General features: G+C 24.7%; 3 protein-coding genes across 3 annotated transcripts; 2 read left to right on the forward strand and 1 right to left on the reverse strand.

Annotated features, from left to right (window-relative positions):
- The first annotated feature begins 630 nt into the window (after positions 1-630).
- LOC106774875 lies at positions 631-810 on the forward strand. Its single transcript, XM_014661901.1, has one exon. The coding sequence runs from the start codon at positions 631-633 to the stop codon at positions 808-810; it is 180 nt and encodes a 59-aa protein (XP_014517387.1).
- Positions 811-13,924: 13,114 nt separating this feature from the next.
- Positions 13,925-14,260, forward strand: LOC111242703 (14 kDa proline-rich protein DC2.15-like). Its single transcript, XM_022787255.1, has one exon. It carries the CDS (start codon positions 13,925-13,927, stop codon positions 14,258-14,260), a length of 336 nt encoding a protein of 111 aa, XP_022642976.1.
- A 5,936-nt stretch (positions 14,261-20,196) lies between these two features.
- Positions 20,197-20,526, reverse strand: LOC106774876 (hydrophobic seed protein-like). Its single transcript, XM_014661902.1, has one exon. The coding sequence runs from the start codon at positions 20,524-20,526 to the stop codon at positions 20,197-20,199; it is 330 nt and encodes a 109-aa protein (XP_014517388.1).
- Between the last annotated feature and the right edge of the window lie 2,604 nt (positions 20,527-23,130).

The raw sequence follows: 23,130 nt of genomic DNA on the forward strand, positions 1-23,130 counted from the left end.
CCACCAACACCAAAAAGGTCGAATCTATACATGGCATCGTGGTAGAATTTAGTTATAATAGATAATTTAACAGTAAATGTGATAATTATTTTAATTCATTTAATTAAAACTATTAATAAATTAATTAAAAACTTAGAAAATATTTATACAATTAATATTTTTTAATTTATTTATAAATATATAAAATACATTAAAAAAATTATTTTTTTTTTAAAAAAGTAACTAAATTGACCCCATTTTTCCATGAACCATGCAAATACTAAATATTCATCTTATGCAACTAAAATTTAAAGTAAAAACATATTATTTTAATATAAAGTATATCATAATTAAAATTTAAAAGAAGTAGTTAATTTATTTTGGAAGCCCTAAATTGTTTCCATTTTATTTAAGAGTTAGATATGGAATTAGTATGGAGAATTGAGACTGTTGCAGTCGTATCCTTTCATAGCCAACCGCTTTTATCCGCTCATCTTTTCGCCAACCGCCACCAATAAACTTCACCTCTCAAACCCTATATATAGGCCTCAACACACAAACATTGCATACAACGTTAAGTTATTTCTTTCCATTTCACCAACATTTTTGAGAACATAGTCTGCAGATTTTCTCTTATTTTTCTAAGAAAAAATGAGGCAACCTGAAGTATGGGGTCATGGTTCAGTTGTGATATTTTTTATCATTGTAGCCATTCTTCTGGTTGGCCCACTTCTGATGGGTACTTCTACACCACCAGGAATTCCTTTGCTTATGGTGTTTCCGGTCGTTATTGCAGCCGTTTTGATATTTCTCGTGGTAACCTCTAACTGAGTACTACAACATGATGCTGCCTTCAACTGTGTAATGTTTTGTGTACCTTGAGATATTAAGGCATTTGTTCTATAGCACTCAGTGCATAATATATGTAATCCCTTTTCTGTCGATTTATTTGGTCTACTATTGCTTTCCTTTGTTAATTTGTGTTCTTCGTATCATTTTTCATATTTTGTTTAGTGTAGAACTATGTAAACCGTTTATCTAAATTCTAATAGATTTTCAATTAATACATTTGCGTTTCGTTAGTTTTACTATATGGTGGAAACCATTCTATGTACAGTGCTATGAGAGGAACCAAGCCCTAGAAAGATTTTTATTCCTCGTTTTGAATTTGATATTTTTTATTCATCATTAGTTTTATCAGTCTAATTACATACAAATGTAAGACAGAATGGAATGAGAATGTTCCCACGGAAAACAAAACATGAAATTAAGAAAATTATTAGTAGGAAAAGGAAAATATTTGTTGAGTAGGAAAAAACAGTTATTTCCTCATGTATGTTTTCATTTCATTATGAGTAGGAAAAAACAAGAACAAAAGCTTTATAGTTAGTCTTCTGCATTTGATGATAGACACTCTCACATTTCGAACATGACGCTGGTTAGGAAAAAACCAGCACAAGAACATTTAACAATGTTAATTTTGATTTCCCGATTTTTGTTTACAATAAGTTTTGTTTCATTTTATTTTACTTAGTTAGATCTAATAATGATCTAACAAAATGAAAAATTTATGTTTTCAATTCTATTTTCTATAATTGAGTTGATGAGGGGTTTGAGAATAATAATGCACTTATAAGGTTACTGAATGAAGTATAATAACAAAATGTGCTGAATTTGTTTATAGGATTTGACCAATTGTCTGATATCAGTTATTTTGATTATTTAAAACAAAATGACAGGATTTCCCCCTTATTTTTCTATGCTAATTTTAATAGCATAATGTAAAAAATTTAAAAGATTTTTCTCATTGAAAATGCAAGTCCTCTGTTTTTTCTTCTTTTATTTACACACTTTATTATTGGGCCTAAATATCTTTTAAATTTCTTATGCCACCCCACGTTCCTCTGTAATGATTATTTCCAAATGTAATCGATCTCATTTCAAAATATCCCTGAATAAAAGAAGACGCTACAAGAATATAAAAGTATAAAATAAATTACAGATAGATAGATGCTAGCCCTGCTTATTAGTATTTAGGACTCGGAATCCAAAATTGTTATATTACTAGGGCTCCTCCTTAAGTAAATAAAATAACATTTTAAATCATTTTTTTATCTATATTAATAAATTGCATTATCTATTATATAATTTGTTTAATTATTTTAATTTTATTATAAAAATAGTGAGTTACCTTCACTAAACATTCACCTAGAAAAGCTATTTAAAAACCTTTCATTCTCTGTCACTCTTACTATTTCCTTCACATCTGAACAGAGAAATTGTCACCTCCTACTTATGTGTAAAGGGATTAGAAACTTTATTGATCATGATGGGTTTTATTGATGATACATTAAAGATTTTTCGAAGATAACTAAATTTTTTTGCATTCTCTTTTAGTGTTTCACGAAGAAACTTAAGAAATTGGTTAAAAATTACTTCAAAAGAATCAAGATGACGATTTTTATTAATTTCCTCACATTTGAATGTTCTAAATGATTAAGAGTAGTTAATTTTCTTTTTTATTAGAATTAGATATAGTAAATTCCATGATGTAATTTTTCTTGTGTAATAAAGTTTTTGTTCATTCATATGTTTTATTTTAATTTCACTTGTACCATGAATGTCATAATTTGTATGTATCTAATAATTGAAAAGTGAATTAAAACATAAATACAGATAAAACAATCAAGAGAATTTGTTCTAAGAATAGTTTGAATCTCTTGATCATGAATTTAATACAAATTATATATTAAATGAACCAAGGAATTAATAATTTAAGATATTAGTTTAGAACTAGTTCTTAACAAATTAAGACTAGTATATCTTATCTTAATGTAAATATTTGAATGAAACAGTGATAAATTGATAAATTGTATATATATTATATTATTACGTGATTCATGAATTCCAATTTTCAATGAAATTTTATCTTAATTTCTATCACAATCTCTAGATTCTTTTTATTACAATCTCTTTCCTTGTTTATTAATTTAATCATCGTGTTTATCCAAGTTGGAATTGATAAATAAAAATTATTAGACAAACAAAGAGTTAACAAGTTTTTGTGGTTCCGTTCCCTGTTTCACAAAACTCACCAAACAAAAGTTTCATATACTACTTATCCTACGAAACTAAAATATCGTTTGATTTAATACATAATTATGTGTTATAGATTGAAAAGACATATGATCATCATTTAAATTTTAAATCAAATTCAATATCATAAAATCAATTTGTAACATAAATTTGATATCTACTTATATATTATATATAAATTTGTTTTATATTTAATTAATGTGAAATTTTCAATATAATAAAATTATTTAAAAAATATGTAATAATGAACCACATTCGTTGATAAAATATAAAAACTCATTAATAAATATTAGAAATGACATTAATTTTTGTATGACGTGACTAACAATGGTCACACATAAGACCAATTCTAATTTTGTTTTTAACTGTAATTAAAATTAAAAGAAAACCATTAAATTATTGGATCAAAACTAGAATCCCATTTTTTCTTCGCTCAAGGGTTCATCTTCTGTGGATACTCTTTTCTTCTCCATCTTCAACCAGCCATGACCAACACCAGGTTCATCTCCAACTACTACACTCACTTTCTTCTGGCCATGATTCCATCTCCTTTTGTCCTCATTTTTCCTTTCGTCTATCTTCAACTCAAATAGCAACATTTATCATATAGTTTACACTGTCTCTCACTTTTTCTTTCCTTCCCCCCTCCCCCAAAAATTGGAGTGGAGGGCATTCCACATTTCTTCCCCCCTTCTCCAGCTATAATCATTAATTAACAAAACATCGTACTGAGAACACGAACAATCTCTACAGTATTTCCACCATCGTCGGAAACAGGAAAATTGTGAGAAACACCGTTAGTGAAATTCTTGAGCTCTTCGACGACGCTGTTGAAGGCGGTGCCTCTAGAGAAGACTAGCAAGGGAGGCTGAGGGTGAGGAGGGTTAGGATTTGAGTAACAACGACGGTGATGGTGGAAGCGATGGTGTAATAAAGAAGCAATCATTGAAGATGAAGAAGAAAATGACTATGAGAGGATTCTTGTATAAACTTGGAAGGAGAGGGAAAGAGTATTACATAGTGTTAGTCATGGCTAGTTGAAGATGGAGAAGAAAAAAGTGTCTCGAGAAGATGAACCCATGAATGAAGAAGAAAAGAGATCAGTTTTGACCCTACAATTTAATGTTTTTTCTTTTAGTTATAGCTAGAAACAAAATTAGAATAGCCTTACTTACACATACACGTGAGAAAAAAATTAATGTCGTTAGTCATGGAAAACTAAAAATTATAATCTTATTAAAGAGAAGAATGAAAATGAAACAAACTTTGAAAGAGAAACTAAATTCAAAAATACTTAATAATTTAAGAACTAAAAACATATTTAACCCTTAATAATAATGCGATATGCATAGAAAATAGCGGTGCAGGCTTAAGAACATAAGAGTGAAACGAAAGACGTTATGTATGAAAAATGTTCCTTTTCTTTTGTGTTGCCGAAATGGTTACGCCAAACATAGCTTAACAATATAGGACGAAAGGGAGAGAAGAGAAGAATGGAATGATTTGTTGCAATAAAGGAAAAGTCTGTAATTGTATTTAAGAAAAGAGGAAAAACAAAGATGCATGGAGGAAGGTAAGAGTCTCCACTCCCATAACAATAACAATAACAACAGCACAAGCATATGTGTGCTGGTGTGAAGCTTTATTGAATATATAGTATTATAGTATAATTGATAATGATTATGCAATAACTTTGATGAAGCAGCCTCCAACGGAATGAGTTCTTAATTGCAAATGATGGTCTGGTTCTGTTGATCACATAAGTTTAATAGTAGCTGCACCTTAAGGTTAATACCAATGTCTATTCCTAAGAGTTGGGTGTCGGCTATGTCGCAAACGCACAGAGTGGCATTAGCCTGCACAAGATTACCAAGGAGGGTGCAGCACCCGTTTTCTGGGCGGACACTCTGACCCAAACGTAAAACGTCAGCGCACAAACCCAGCTCTGGACATTCTCGTGGTGGTGATGGTGACGGTGGTGTCTGTGGTGCAACCATGGAAAACAGAAAAAGGTTGAGGCTGAGGATAAAGGTAAAGGATGCAATACTCTTGGAACCCATTTTTCAAATACTTTCTCTCTTCCAAATTAATCTTTAATCTCAATAACTTCTTTTGCTTGTGTTAGAAATCTCAACTTTGCAAACCATTTATAGGCCAAGGATCTCAAATTAAATTAATTGAGTTCAGACATAAGTACCTCTAAATATTCTACTTTTTACCACCAAATTATGAAACAAGACAATGTAATTTCTTTACTTTAATGAGACCATGGACCATTCATTAATTAATTCTCTGAAAATATTGCTTACCCACCACTATTTTCCTGCTTCATTTTTTTATTAAATTTATTACATTAATTTTATAAAATATTGTTATAAACAGTATCAAAGAATTAACAATACCCAATACACTCTCTTTTTTATATGAAAATATGTTTAATCCTCATATAATATAGTCTTTTTCTTTATAATTATACTTTTATTTAAAAAATTCAAACATACACTTCAAATATCTAATCTAATCGTAATCCACTCTAGACAAATAATATATTATTATTATTATTTTTAAAGTTTGAATTGATAACTAATTTTACGTTTATATGTCGAACCATGATGATGATCCGTTAATTTAATAAATTTTGCTAGTAAAGTACTAATTCAAAGTTTCATTAATTTAGGCCAGTTTGGGAAAAAGAACAATGAAAGTTATTCCAAGATACAACTGTATTTTGACAAAAATAATTTAGTCAAATTTAAATAATCAATACTATAAATGAATTTTATCAAATTAAAATTACATTTTTATCCTTAAATTCAAATTAAGTTTTATTTTTTTGTCTTTTTCCCTCTTTATGTATCTATGCAACAACATTTTACTTGCTTATGGACTTTATTTGGATATATATTTTAAATATTATTTGTATTTCTTTTGCAATTTAATTTGGATTTTATTTAAAAATTTATAAAATATTTTTTTAAAATATTCAAAGGTTGAAAACGGATATCCAATGGATATCCACGGATTATGCAGATATCTAGCAGATAACATATGTGGTAACTGATACAATATTTTATCCAATAAATCAAGTCACGGATAGATATTATCCTTCCTTCCAACCTAACCTGTTGTCATTCCTAACTAACATGTTGTCATGTGTAATAAAAAAAATCCTACCATTAAATATTTAATTTTTCATCAATGTTAACTATATCGAAAGATATATATTTATAAGAATCGAACTCATCTTATTATTATATTAATATTACTTTTTACAAATTATTTTTTAATTAATTTTTTATATGATTACTCTTTTATAAAATTATAATTTTTTATTTACTTTTTGAAAAAACTTCTTCCGTTTGTTATGTTGAGTGGATTGTGAATAGGATTTTTTATGGAAATTCCTGATCAAAGTGTAGTAGAAGAAAATATATATGAAGGGTTTTAATTTTATATTTTAATATTGATACAGTTTTTAAGGTTGAGATTCTTGATGCTATGTTTCTTATTAAGGTGAGTGTAGTCACATATTAAAACTTTTTATTGTTGGAAATAGATTTTATAGTGAATTTTCTTTTAAAAATTCTACTAGTGTTATAATAATAGATGGAATTGCTGCCTTAACATAAATAAATGTTTTAATTTTAACCTTTTCCATATTTTTATAAAAGAAGATAAATGTGCAGATAATTTAGCCAATTTAGAACCAATATAAAGCAAGATTCTCATTAATTTATAATTTTCCTTCTTTATTACACATGAATGTTCTTAAGAATAAGTATGTGGGTTAAGTGATTATTTAATAGATATCTCCATGAAGCATTTGATATTTGAGATATTATGAGTCAATTTGATCGGAATATCATATTAATGATGTTATTTGGAATTATTTTTTTTCCTAACACAAACTAACACTTTTAATTATAAAAAGTATTTTTGTATACATATCTCTTAATATTTTATATTAAATATAGCTAATATTTTCATTAATTACTTATTAAATTAAATATTATTTTTATTTCTTTAATTTTTCGTTAATATTTACAAATTTCAATAAAAATAAGAGACATGTATGTATTTTCTTACAATAACAAAGTATTGACCGGTAAGAAATGCATAAAATTAAGATATAATATAAAGATTTGTCCACAAAAATAAGATAAATATAGACATTCTTTTTTTATAAATAACAAGTATCGTCGAATTAAAAATGTATAAGTTTTTTTTTTTTAAAATTGTTTACTTAAGAGTAATTACATTGATATCTCCTTGATATTACGCTTAAGTTTTGTTAATCTAAAAGAGCAGTTCGTTACTAAAACTTTACGTACCTTTCTTGGATTTTATTTTTAAGAATATTATTTATATGATTATCCCATAAAAATAAAATGAAATATATGCATTTATATAGACCTTTATTTTTCCAACAAAATTCATGTATAATAAATGTTAACTAACTTAAAGAAAGTTAATATAAAATAAAATTCAATTAATATTTATTTTTTATATTTACTGTATAAAATACTATATAGTTTTGAAATATTAAAAGAATTAAAATACTTGCTATAGGCTAATTATATTTATATTGCATTTCTTAAAATAATTTTATTGAAATGCATAAAAACTTTGTGATAACGACTGCTAAACTCATTTAAATTATGTTGCCTTCATCTTTTATGAAATCATGCCGAACCCTATTAGGCACAAGCATTTACCTAATGGTGCTTGACTAATTGTTTCAATTAAGTGTCCATTAATGTAATTTTGTTAGCATAGAGAATATAACATTCAATACAATTAATATATTTCTAGTGTAATTTTTTAAAAATGAGAATTACTTGTTGTTCTTTAATTACTACTTTCTAAACTAAACTTATTATATAATTATTTTATATTGAGAAAAAAAATCATTTCATTTAATTTATCTATTTAGAGCTTCAGGCTATTATAGATTTTATAATTTAAAATATATTTTTATTTGATAAATATAATTGTAAACAAGAGATATAAATCATTATATATGTCATAATTAAGTTTTTTTTTTTTTTTTTATCAAAGAATAGCATATTGAAGTTAATTATCATATTTCACGTAATGAAGTAACCTTTTGGTACCATTTGTCCCTCATGTTTTTACCGAGGTATAAATAATAGACATTTTTATAAAGATCTTGTCAAAATCACAATTTGAGTATTTTTAATTCAAGTTAGGTATTCAAAATCTTCTTGCTCCCACTTGAGAGATGTTAAGATACATCAAGATATTATTATTATAGTTGTTTATTTTATTATTAATTAGAAGATATGATATTAGCTTTTTTATATGAACGTATGACATTATTTTATGAACATTTTTATGAGTGATAGACTTTATTTAGTTGAATATATATATATATATATATATATATATATATATATATATATATATATATATGTGTGTGTATGTATATCATATTGATATTTTTTATTCTATTTTTTATTTAAGTTATAACCATTATTATTTGCAACATAAATAAATAAAATTAAGTTTACTCAAAAATTAAATCCAAATAAGTGGTATCGTAAAATATATATTTAAATAAAATCAATATATCTAAAGTAACTTTAATTTCATAAATTTAAATAAAAAATAAATTTATAAATTTAAATTTTAAACAATTTTATAATTATTAAAGTTTACTTTATCCATAATTTTATATTTTTATTTTTAAAAAATTATTTAAATGAAAATAATCAATAATAATAGGTATTTGTAAGTCTATTAAGATAACATCAGAGTTTATTTTGAAAATTAAATCTTCTTTCACAACTTTTTTCTTTAAAGATGTTTTAAAAGTTTGAAAAATAAAAATATATTTAAAATATTCTTAGTACCTATTCTTAAAAGTACAATAGAGAACACATATTAATATTCATAAACTTATATGTGTATAAATACTAAATTATATGTATACTAACATAAAATTAAAATACAATAGATATATAATAAGAAATAACAATAGTGTGCGTCGAATAACTTCTTTTTATCATAATTTCTACATAAAATTAAAATATAATTGATATATAATAAGAATATGCTAACCTACTTAAAGGTTTGAAAAATCTAACAAAATGGTTTGGTATATTTCTACTTTTTAGGTTTTTGGGTGGGCTAATGAGCTAAGTTTGATTTTTAATTGATCCGTTGAGCCTAAACAAGTATTAGATTCCACTTGAACTTTTAAGTTTTTAAACAAGTCAAAATTATTTAATTAATGAATTTACTATTTTATGATATATATTTAGATAAAGTTCTTTATGAAAACTTTTAAAAAATTAAACTTCTCAATAAATTAAAATTAATTTATTAGCAAATTAAAAAAAATAAAGACATTGAAACATATAAGAGCTTTTATAAACATAATTTATTTGAAACTTATAAAAATCTCATTTATTTTTCTCACCTAAAACTTTTTTTTTTAAAGTTTGTCCAAATAAACATTTGATATATTTTCTCTACATATTTTACAATAGATCTTAGTTTTTTTAATAATAAACTTAATTATTTGTTTGATATGTGAGAAAATTTCAAAGTTGGTTTTCACTTTTGAAAAAATTTTAATTGCATTTATATTTTGAAAAAGTGTTTCAATGAAGTTTTTTTCAAAAAATAAAATTCCTAACAACATACAACATGTTAGTATACATATTTTTTAATTTTGATTATTTTAATTACAAGAGATTATTATTAATTAACATAATTTTAAAAAGATTTGAATTTTATCACACTTCCACATTCTAAGCGGGAGATTCATAAAAATGAACTTAGGATAAGTCTTTGATGAAGATGTCAACTATCTAGTTGTAGGAAAGGAGACGAAGAACACGTGTCTAATCACGTCCTGCCTTTTCTCAAACAAAGTGAATATCCAACTCAATATGTTTTTTGTATTGATGATGTAGAGGATTACTATATAGATAAATGACACTAACATTATCACAGGATACTAAAGTAACTTGAGAGAGGAAAATAAAGCTTTAGTAAGAGATTACAAGTCAACAAGAACAACATTTGCAACACATCGATATTGAGCCTCTACACTAAAACAAAAGATAATATGCTAGAACTTTGAAGATAATGAAATAAGATTATCACCAAGAAACACTCACTAACTAGATATGGAGCATCATCGCAATCAACATCAATTTAAGAAATAAGTTTCTTAATAGAGGTCGAATTGAGGTGTAATCCATATTGTAAGATACCCTGAATGTCCCGCAAAATATGTTTAAATGCTAGCATGTGCTCAGTGTAATGGGCATGCATGTGAAAAGAGACCTATTAAAATATGAAATGTTAAGGCAAGTGAAGGTGAGATACTTTAGGCACTGACAAGACTCTAATACAGAGTGAGATTCTTATAAGGTGTGTTGGAGGATATACTAAGCTCTTGTTTAGTACCAATCAGAGTAGCAAAAGGATTGCAAAAGGTCATGGGTATGCAATGATGTCACTATCATAGGTGTTCTGATTGAGGAACAAGTTACCCACATGTCTTGTCACAACAATCCAAAGAAATTAACTCAAAGGATCGAGATTTTTCATCGAAAATTCACAGACAAGAAGTGTCATGATATATTTGTGATGGTCATGGAATAAGGTGATGAGAATGATGTTATATCAAAACCATGTCGATACATGTGGAGAATGATCTGAAATACTGGAACCCATTAATAGAAATATAGTCAAAAAAGTTTTGATACCAAACAGAAAAGACTTATTTCATACCATAAAAAGTCATTTAAAAGATAAAATTGAAAAAAGTGTATACAAAAAAAATCTTCTTTATATAATATAATATATAAATATTGTTGCATTACAAAATATTTCCTAATTTCTAATATGACATATATATAATGATTTATATCTCTTGTTTACAATTATATTTATCAAATAAAAATATATTTTAAATTATAAAATCTATAATAGCCTGAAGCTCTAAATAGATAAATTAAATGAAATGATTTTTTTTCTCAATATAAAATAATTATATAATAAGTTTAGTTTAGAAAGTAGTAATTAAAGAACAACAAGTAATTCTCATTTTTAAAAAATTACACTAGAAATATATTAATTGTATTGAATGTTATATTCTCTATGCTAACAAAATTACATTAATGGACACTTAATTGAAACAATTAGTCAAGCACCATTAGGTAAATGCTTGTGCCTAATAGGGTTCGGCATGATTTCATAAAAGATGAAGGCAACATAATTTAAATGAGTTTAGCAGTCGTTATCACAAAGTTTTTATGCATTTCAATAAAATTATTTTAAGAAATGCAATATAAATATAATTAGCCTATAGCAAGTATTTTAATTCTTTTAATATTTCAAAACTATATAGTATTTTATACAGTAAATATAAAAAATAAATATTAATTGAATTTTATTTTATATTAACTTTCTTTAAGTTAGTTAACATTTATTATACATGAATTTTGTTGGAAAAATAAAGGTCTATATAAATGCATATATTTCATTTTATTTTTATGGGATAATCATATAAATAATATTCTTAAAAATAAAATCCAAGAAAGGTACGTAAAGTTTTAGTAACGAACTGCTCTTTTAGATTAACAAAACTTAAGCGTAATATCAAGGAGATATCAATGTAATTACTCTTAAGTAAACAATTTTAAAAAAAAAAACTTATACATTTTTAATTCGACGATACTTGTTATTTATAAAAAAAGAATGTCTATATTTATCTTATTTTTGTGGACAAATCTTTATATTATATCTTAATTTTATGCATTTCTTACCGGTCAATACTTTGTTATTGTAAGAAAATACATACATGTCTCTTATTTTTATTGAAATTTGTAAATATTAACGAAAAATTAAAGAAATAAAAATAATATTTAATTTAATAAGTAATTAATGAAAATATTAGCTATATTTAATATAAAATATTAAGAGATATGTATACAAAAATACTTTTTATAATTAAAAGTGTTAGTTTGTGTTAGGAAAAAAAATAATTCCAAATAACATCATTAATATGATATTCCGATCAAATTGACTCATAATATCTCAAATATCAAATGCTTCATGGAGATATCTATTAAATAATCACTTAACCCACATACTTATTCTTAAGAACATTCATGTGTAATAAAGAAGGAAAATTATAAATTAATGAGAATCTTGCTTTATATTGGTTCTAAATTGGCTAAATTATCTGCACATTTATCTTCTTTTATAAAAATATGGAAAAGGTTAAAATTAAAACATTTATTTATGTTAAGGCAGCAATTCCATCTATTATTATAACACTAGTAGAATTTTTAAAAGAAAATTCACTATAAAATCTATTTCCAACAATAAAAAGTTTTAATATGTGACTACACTCACCTTAATAAGAAACATAGCATCAAGAATCTCAACCTTAAAAACTGTATCAATATTAAAATATAAAATTAAAACCCTTCATATATATTTTCTTCTACTACACTTTGATCAGGAATTTCCATAAAAAATCCTATTCACAATCCACTCAACATAACAAACGGAAGAAGTTTTTTCAAAAAGTAAATAAAAAATTATAATTTTATAAAAGAGTAATCATATAAAAAATTAATTAAAAAATAATTTGTAAAAAGTAATATTAATATAATAATAAGATGAGTTCGATTCTTATAAATATATATCTTTCGATATAGTTAACATTGATGAAAAATTAAATATTTAATGGTAGGATTTTTTTTATTACACATGACAACATGTTAGTTAGGAATGACAACAGGTTAGGTTGGAAGGAAGGATAATATCTATCCGTGACTTGATTTATTGGATAAAATATTGTATCAGTTACCACATATGTTATCTGCTAGATATCTGCATAATCCGTGGATATCCATTGGATATCCGTTTTCAACCTTTGAATATTTTAAAAAAATATTTTATAAATTTTTAAATAAAATCCAAATTAAATTGCAAAAGAAATACAAATAATATTTAAAATATATATCCAAATAAAGTCCATAAGCAAGTAAAATGTTGTTGCATAGATACATAAAGAGGGAAAAAGACAAAAAAATAAAACTTAATTTGAATTTAAGGATAAAAATGTAATTTTAATTTGATAAAATTCATTTATAGTATTGATTATTTAAATTTGACTAAATTATTTTTGTCAAAATACAGTTGTATCTTGGAATAACTTTCATTGTTCTTTTTCCCAAACTGGCCTAAATTAATGAAACTTTGAATTAGTACTTTACTAGCAAAATTTATTAAATTAACGGATCATCATCATGGTTCGACATATAAACGTAAAATTAGTTATCAATTCAAACTTTAAAAATAATAATAATAATATATTATTTGTCTAGAGTGGATTACGATTAGATTAGATATTTGAAGTGTATGTTTGAATTTTTTAAATAAAAGTATAATTATAAAGAAAAAGACTATATTATATGAGGATTAAACATATTTTCATATAAAAAAGAGAGTGTATTGGGTATTGTTAATTCTTTGATACTGTTTATAACAATATTTTATAAAATTAATGTAATAAATTTAATAAAAAAATGAAGCAGGAAAATAGTGGTGGGTAAGCAATATTTTCAGAGAATTAATTAATGAATGGTCCATGGTCTCATTAAAGTAAAGAAATTACATTGTCTTGTTTCATAATTTGGTGGTAAAAAGTAGAATATTTAGAGGTACTTATGTCTGAACTCAATTAATTTAATTTGAGATCCTTGGCCTATAAATGGTTTGCAAAGTTGAGATTTCTAACACAAGCAAAAGAAGTTATTGAGATTAAAGATTAATTTGGAAGAGAGAAAGTATTTGAAAAATGGGTTCCAAGAGTATTGCATCCTTTACCTTTATCCTCAGCCTCAACCTTTTTCTGTTTTCCATGGTTGCACCACAGACACCACCGTCACCATCACCACCACGAGAATGTCCAGAGCTGGGTTTGTGCGCTGACGTTTTACGTTTGGGTCAGAGTGTCCGCCCAGAAAACGGGTGCTGCACCCTCCTTGGTAATCTTGTGCAGGCTAATGCCACTCTGTGCGTTTGCGACATAGCCGACACCCAACTCTTAGGAATAGACATTGGTATTAACCTTAAGGTGCAGCTACTATTAAACTTATGTGATCAACAGAACCAGACCATCATTTGCAATTAAGAACTCATTCCGTTGGAGGCTGCTTCATCAAAGTTATTGCATAATCATTATCAATTATACTATAATACTATATATTCAATAAAGCTTCACACCAGCACACATATGCTTGTGCTGTTGTTATTGTTATTGTTATGGGAGTGGAGACTCTTACCTTCCTCCATGCATCTTTGTTTTTCCTCTTTTCTTAAATACAATTACAGACTTTTCCTTTATTGCAACAAATCATTCCATTCTTCTCTTCTCTCCCTTTCGTCCTATATTGTTAAGCTATGTATACTGTAGCCATTTTGGTTTAATTGTTATGTTCTTAAGGTTGGGTGCTTTTTTCAAACATCAAATTAATATTTTAATAACGTGCTTTAATCTTAATGTATATTTATCTTCATTTAAAATATATATGAAATTATGTATTAAATTAAAGGATATTTTAGTTTCATAGTGTAAGCAGTGTATGAAATTTTGTTTGGTGAGTTTTGTAAGGTGGAGAATCTAAGAAAGAAAGTATGGGATGGTTGGGATGTGAGGGAGAGAGTAAGAATGGTAGAGAATGAAAGTTATTTTGCTTCTACATGAAGATAACTCACTGCTTTTTATAATAAAATTATAATAATTAAACAAATTATATAAATAGATGATGCAATTTATTAATATAGATGAAAAAATGATTTAAAATTGTTATTTTATTTACCTAATGAGAAGTCTTAGTAATATGACAATTTTGGGTTCCGAGTCTTAAATACTAATAAGCAGGACTAGGATCTATAGGTATTTTATTGCAGAAGAAATTTAAAGGATGTTTAGGTCCAATAATAAGTGTGTAAATAAAAGAAGAAGAAAAAACAGAGGACTTGTATCAAGGTAGCACATTTTACCAAACATAGGCTGAAGGAGTGATGAAAGTGACAACTTTGAAACAATAAAAAGAATCAAGCCTCAATTCTGAGAGAAATAAATATATTAAAAGAAAATAAGAGAAAATCTCCCCATTGTCATATGCAGCTGCAATGAAATATATTGATGAGAGCTGATTGTAATGTTTAAAAATATATTTTAAAAAATTAACCTATCACTGTCACTCCACAATTGTATTATATATGTCCAAATGTGTTCTAACATATAAGTCTATTATGGGTTTGAATAGAATTGTCTTTGAATCAAATATAACTTTTATATACAGGTTAGATTTTAACTTGATCCACTTAAAATTTGGTTCATCAGATTGAATTTACAGTGGATTAGATTGAGTCACTAATTCACTTAATTTAATTTAATTATTTATTATTTTATATTTCAATATTATTAGTTAGTATTTTTTTTGTTATATTATAAATGGTGATAAATAAAATGTTTGAACAGATAAAAATATTATAGATTTATCTATTCAAGACTCTAATGTTATAAATAAATGATATAAAAAATTATCAATATTAAAAACTTAATTGTTTGTTTTTTCTACATATTTTTGGATTACGTTTGGATTATATGATACTTTTTTTTATTTATTTTGAATTCTCTTTGGAATTTATCATTATTTTAATGTAAAATTTATCTATATTTGAATTAAAAAAATTATAATTTTTTTATTTTAAAAAAACTTATAATTAAATGAATTAGTGAATGAACCCGTTTAACCCACTAACTCATGATATGGGTCGGAACAGGTTATAATTTTTTCGACAATACATTACTACTAAATCCTTATCAAAAATTTAAAAGTAAAAAATTAAATATAATATAGTTAAGTGGTCTTACTATTTCATAAATTTTAAAAACTAAATTCATTTTACAATTAGAGTTGTCATGACCCATACTAATCAACTCATAACTTTTAAAACTAAATATATTTATACTAATTTTTAAATTTAAAATTTAGATACATTGTTTGTTTAGCTAGAGTAAAATTAGTCAACTTAATTTCATGTTATTGAAAAAATCACTTTACTTTTATTTCTTACTCATTTATCAATTCCCAAAATTTGAATATATGGTTAGAGTCTTTCTTGCTTCGGGTAACTCATTAAATAGAGTCACACATGTTAAATAGATTCTATCTAATCATTTATATTAATTTTGTGTAGATGGCATTGATGTTGTATTTGTACATGTCACATGTCAATGTGTACAAAATTTTTGCAAAAATACATGTGTAAAAGCAATATAAATGTTATGTATTTAAAATTGACTAAATTATTGAATCTATTTAATACAAAATAGAACTTAATTTAAAAAAAATACTAAATTGAATAAAAATAAAAAAAATTGAGACTAAATTTTTTTAGTATATATATATATATATATATATATATATATATATATATATATATATAAAAGTTATACCGATCATAATATTATAATTATCTTTATTTATATATTATAAACTTATTTTATTTTTCGTCGATATTAGATGTTCAACACAATTTTTTTTATGCCAAATAGAAATGAAAAATAAATTCCTTCTCACTTTGATAAAAAAATCTTTGTATTGATCAAGGTACAAGTATAAGTATAAATAAAATATTATCATTATTTCTTTAAAAGAAGAGATCTCTTTATAATTTAGTTAAAGAAAGGAAAAATACATTTTAAACTTTATTATTTGTTTTTTTTAATTTTTAAAAAATAATTTAACGTTATTAATTTATTTCATTTATTTTTTTTCTTATGTGTTACCTATTCTAATTTACATAGAAAATGAATACAAGAATACTAGTTACACAGTAAAAATAGAGATGAGACAAATATTTTAAGTATAAAAATAAGAATAAAATTTTATTTTATTAAGAGGATGTGATAATGAAACATGTACTTCTTCCATTGTCATCCCTAACATTGAAACATAAATATTTCGTACGTAAAACTAGATATTTAGAAATGATCTAATAACAAATAATACCATTGACATAAGAGTGCCACAGAAAATATGATAATAAAAAAATATATGATCTCAATATACCTTCATTAAAAAGAATAATATAATACATAGTATACAAAGAGCAATTATCTTTGTAAGCCTTCTGAATATAACTGCCCACAAATATGCCTTAATATGCAACTAATTATACAACTATATTAGATATGATAGAATATTATAACCAATGTGATTTCAAAAATGTATTTGACAAAGATATCTCTCAGATATTATTTTTCCAATACATTTATATATGCATAACATTACCATGAAATATGTTTTTTCAACATTTATACAACTAAAAAAAATAACTCCTAACTGTGCTTGGTATTGTTGTCTTTATTGACAAAATCATTTATTAGTTATGTAACATAACGATCTCAATAAAAACAAAATTACAATAAAGATAAGGATGAAAAAATATAATAAAAATAAATTACAAAACATTATCACATTATTAGAGATTCGTAACATAATACAAATTACACCCGACTTTATCAAGACTACAATTTCATCTCTTATATATCAACCCTAATCTACTTTTGCATTTATTCCCCGTGTTGATAAAGGAGTAATTTAAATCTAGTTAATTTGTTTTTAATGATGTTTAAATGATGATTTAATGTTGTTGTTATGATTAACAAATTGATAAACTCTGTTAAAATAAACGTGTTCTTAAAATTTTTATTGAATGCATGAGGTTGTTAATTGATTACTGAAAGTGTTAAAAATAAGATTGCTTTCTGATTTAATAACATTACAAAAACATTCATTTGTTGAACAAAAATATCCTTTGAACATTTTTGAAGAGCAAAACATCAATTGAAAAAAACAAGATTGCAATCTTGCAAGAATTAGAACAAAGAGTTAATGAGCATTTGGTTTCATGTATCAATTCTTTTATCTTTCTGCAAACTCTTAGAATTAGTATCATTTGATATATAAACAAGTTTTTAGCGTAAATATGTGTAATCTTACCTTTAGGAATTAATCTTTGTTTAGTTAAAGATTTAGATTATATAAAAAAATCTTGTAAGTATATAATTTTGACATTCTATAAGTTTTCTTTCAACACAGGATGTTAGAAGAAAATTAAACGTAAATTCTTTAAAAATTGAATTAGTATAAAATCCTATATAGTTTATTTCATCAAATTTACTTTATTATTTGTTAAATTTTTAAAAGATTAGAAGTTTATCTTAAACAAATTTTATACACCAAAATTTTTCAAGAAGTTTAAAACTAGTTTTAAACTAATTTAGCTTCTCTTAATTAAGATATATTAATCATACAATTCTAACACCTAAACAAAGAAAATGGAATAAGATACGAGTTATCAGCCCTAACATAAAGAACGCCATGTTTTAAAAGAATTGTGAGCTTGGAATAATAAAAAAACTTAATTTAGCTTTCCAATGTCTCAACGTTTTGTAATCTATCAACGTTTTTTTAATCCTTAAGTTTGTACTGTGAAGAGATAAATATAATATAGTGAATAGTTTGTAAATATTTTGTGAGTAAAAAAATAACTATACAATTTTTTTATATAACATATACAAAATATACTTAAACTAAAATAAATTGTTTTTTTTAAATATTAATTTATATATATTATAAAAAATTTGGGGAACAAATCCTCATACCATGAGAAACTCTAGTCTAAGATGGATAAAAGTTCATCTTTAGAATTAATTTTTCCATTTTCTTTATAATTAGTTGAAGGTTAAGAAAACGAGGACGTGTGTTTTTAATCTCATTTTTGTTTTTATAAATGGAATTAATTTTTCAAATTAAAATTAGTTGAGATAACATAATTAGAGTTAATCATTACATAATATTAATTATTTTAAAACTAGAAGATTGATCATGATTTTATTTTTAAAAAACATCAGTTGAAAGAATAATTATATTTAAAATGTCATTAACCTTAACTATTCAACTATTTAAGATTAGTGGTATACTAAAACAAAATTTTTATGAAGATGAAATGAAAGAGAGTCAATATTTTAGTAATGTATATAGGAAAAGTTAAATATACTGTAACGACTTCTATAGTTTATAACTTTCAGTTATGTTAGGGAAAAAAATAAAAATATTGTAAACTTTGTGAACTTCTATAAGTTAAAATTTTAACGGCTAAAACCATTAACAACTATAATATAATAATATAAATGTATGATTGATAAATTAAATGAAGTTAAATCTAATTATATATTTAAATGAGTTGTCTAAATATTATTGTTCTAAAATAAAATAATTATTTTTGTAAGAGAAATAAAATAAAGTAAAATAACTACCATGTAAGAAATTAGTTTATGCTCAATCAATAATAATTAAGGAAGACAAGTTAAGAATATTGATTTATTTTTTTATATAAAATAAATGTTAATAATACTAATAATAACTTGTAAATTTTCTTTTGAAAAAAGTTGTGGAACTCCAACCATATATCCTTTGCATTCTTCAGATTTGATTCAATGTTATATTTATTCTAAACAATTATATTAATAATACAACTTCTTATCTCTTTATAAATAATATTTTTTCTAACGTAATATTATATTATGTTTCTAAATAGACCCACTCAAAACATAAGCAAATTTGTTCCTTCTTCTCATCACCTATATACTTCCATGCTCCGATTGCCTCTAGCTACACGATTAAGCCGAAAATCAAATTGAAAGAACAACTTTTGTTTAATGCCAAAAGATCCAAACTGATTTTTTCTTTTTCATTCAACGGAAGATAATCTAAACTGATTTTAATTTGTCATTACTAAATAAATTAATAAGCAATTTAAGAAAATGAAAATACAAAACGAAAAGAAAGACAGACAAACAATTTAAGATAAGCTTGAACAAGTTCATCCAGAAGAACAAGAAGAGCACAATGTAATAAAGGTTAATTTATTGGTAATAATATTATAGTGCCCACAGGCATATACATGTAGCAGACATGATCCTTAACTTAAAAGTTAAAAGAAGGAAAATGTTAGGAAATAAGAGAAGATGTGAGGCATATTGTGTCGTTATGGTGGGCAAGTGTAGGTGGTGGCTTGGTGTCCACAGGTGTTTAATAGGAGGTTGACGAGAATGTCTAGGTTAACCTTGATAATTCCGAGATCGAGCTTGAGAACGGCACAGAGGCACACGACGGCCTCGAGGTCAATAAGACCACCGAGGAGGGGGCAGCAATTGGGGTCAGGTTTATAAGGAGGAACCAAAACGCTGGCGCAAAGATGCAATTCCGGACACTTAGCTGGTGGTGGTGGTGAGGGACACTTAGGGGTGTTGCAGCTAAGCGCTGAAAAGAGAAGGAGGTTGAGGGAGAGAAGAAAGACAACACTCTTTGAACCCATCTTCTCTTAGGTTTAATTGGTGAACAAGGGCTATTGTTTGTTTCTGCAAGTAGCTCAAATTTCAAACACACTTTATAGGCAAAGGAAAAAGTCTCTTTAATAACTTCTTTTTTACAACTTTTTGAGAATGTAGGTATGACAGTTTATGATTGGTCTGTTTCAAATATTCTTTTCAATATAAATTCAAACGGATCAATAAAATAATAACACGTATTCTATTATCAAAAAAGTTATTAAAAAAGAGTTGACAAAATATCATTGTCCAAAAGGCAAAGGATGTAAAGTTTTTTCCATCCTACCTACGCATGGGTTGCTTTTTCTTTTTTTTATTTAATATTTGAGATGCATGAAATGTATTATTAAGTTTATGCATATTTACAAATGTGCTATTAAGTTTATATGCATATTTATCTATAATGGATTAAAACTAATAGTATTGTTTATATATATATATATATATATATATATATATATATATAAACACGTGTGTGTTTGGTTCCTTTTCTAGAATGAGAAAATATTATAAGAGCATTCATTTGTTAAACAAAAATATTGAAAAGTCAATCATCAATGGATGAAAATCAGGTTACATTTGGTTTTAGTATTAAAGGTGTATCAGTTTTTATTATTATTTTTTTTAAACTCATGAGAATTAGTGTCGTTTGTTGTATAGAAAAAGTTCCTAGTGTGAATACGTGTAACCTCACCTTTAACAATTAATTCTGGTTTGATTAAAGATTTAGATTCCATATAATATCTTATAAATTTATAATTTTAACATTCTTATATAGTTAGATTTTTTGGGACTCAAGTTGTCGAAAGAAAATTAGACACAAATTCTTTAAAGGTTAAATTAATATAAAATCTTATGTAATTTACTTATCTTCTTTATTTTATTATCGGTTAAATCTTTAAAAATTAGAAATTTATCTTAAACAGATTTTATACACCAAGTTTTTAAAAAAAATTTAAATTAACTTAAAACTAATTCACTTTCTCTTATTTAAGATATATTGATCCTACAGTTTTAACACCTAGAAAAAGAAAATGAGATATGAGGTTACAGCCCTAAGATTAAAGAACGCAATATTTTAAAAGAATTGTGAGCTTAGAATAATAAAAAAACTTCTTTTAGCTTTCCAATGCATCAACGTTTTTTTAAGCTATAAACGTTTTTTTAATCCTTAAGTTTGTACTGTGAAGAGATAAATATAATATAGTGGTGAATAGTTAGTAAATATTTTGTGAGTGAGAAAATAAGTATACAAAATTTTTTATATATCATGTACAAAATATAATAAAATTAAAATAAAATGTTGTTTTCAAAATGTTAATTTATATATATTAAAAAAATTTGGGGAACCAATCCTCAGACCATGAGAAACTCTAGTCTAAGATGGATAAAGGTTCATCTTTAGAATTAGTTTTTTCATTTTCTTTATCAATAGTTGAAGTTTAAGAAAATGAGGATTTGTGTTATTAATCTCATTTTCTTTTTCATATATGGAATTAATTTTTCGAATTAAAATTAGTTGAGATAAGATAGTTAGAGTTAATCATTACATTCAAAATATTATTTATTTTAAAACTAAATGATTGATCATAATTTTATTTTTAAAAAACATCAATGAAAGAATAATTATATTTAAAATGTCATTAACTTTAACTATTCAACTATTTAATAAGATTAGTGATAAAACAAAAGTTTTGTGAAGATGAAATGAAAGAGAGTCAATATTTTAGTAATGTATATAGGAAAAGTTAAATATACTGTAACGACTTCTATAGTTTATAACTTTCAGTTATGTTAGGCAAAAATAAAAGTATTGTAAACTTTGTGAACGTTCTATAAGTTAAAATTTAACGGCTAAAACCACTCTTTAACAACTATATTTATATATATATATATATATATATATATATATATATATATATATATATATATATATATATATATATATATATATATATATATATATATATATATATATATATATATATATATAAAAATGTATGATTGATAAATTAAATGAAGTTAAATCTAATTGTATATTTAAATGAGTTGTCTACAAGATCAGATCATATCAAAGATACTTGAAAATAGGTTGAAAAGAGTCCCAATCAATATTTATTAAGAGAGTCTATTGGATAGTATTAGTGGTAAAAAGTAGGGAAATCTAACTAAAACACATTTTTATTTTTTTAAGTCAACCTTTTTAATTAAAATTATTTTTGTATGTTGTTACTCCTTTAAATCAATTTTATTTCCTCGCATCAAACTTTTTTTTACACCTTTTTTTCACTATTCATTTAAAATTAAACTAATTCAAAATATTGTGTATTTTTTCAAGTTGTTATGAATATGATAATGGTTGTATTACAAATTATCAAATAGAAAAAACTGATTGATTTAGAGCATAAACATGTATGCAATGTGTGTTTGTGTTATAACCTATATAGTTTGAAATAAGGTGAAGTTTATGGATGGCGATTAGCAAACACATTATATAATAACAAGTGGCATTAATACAAAAATTGTCATCCACCTATGTATATATAATAGAACAATGATATTTTGACAACACTTTTTGACAACTTTTATTA

This window comes from Vigna radiata, chromosome 10 (genome assembly GCF_000741045.1).
Source record: "Vigna radiata var. radiata cultivar VC1973A chromosome 10, Vradiata_ver6, whole genome shotgun sequence".
NCBI classification, from domain to species: Eukaryota; Viridiplantae; Streptophyta; class Magnoliopsida; order Fabales; family Fabaceae; genus Vigna; species Vigna radiata.

Coding starts and splice junctions, on each gene's coding strand:
- LOC106774875 (XM_014661901.1), top strand. CDS start 631: ATGAGGCAACCTGAAGTATGGGGTCATGGTTCAGTTGTGATATTTTTT.
- LOC111242703 (XM_022787255.1), top strand. CDS start 13,925: ATGGGTTCCAAGAGTATTGCATCCTTTACCTTTATCCTCAGCCTCAAC.
- LOC106774876 (XM_014661902.1), bottom strand. CDS start 20,526: ATGGGTTCAAAGAGTGTTGTCTTTCTTCTCTCCCTCAACCTCCTTCTC.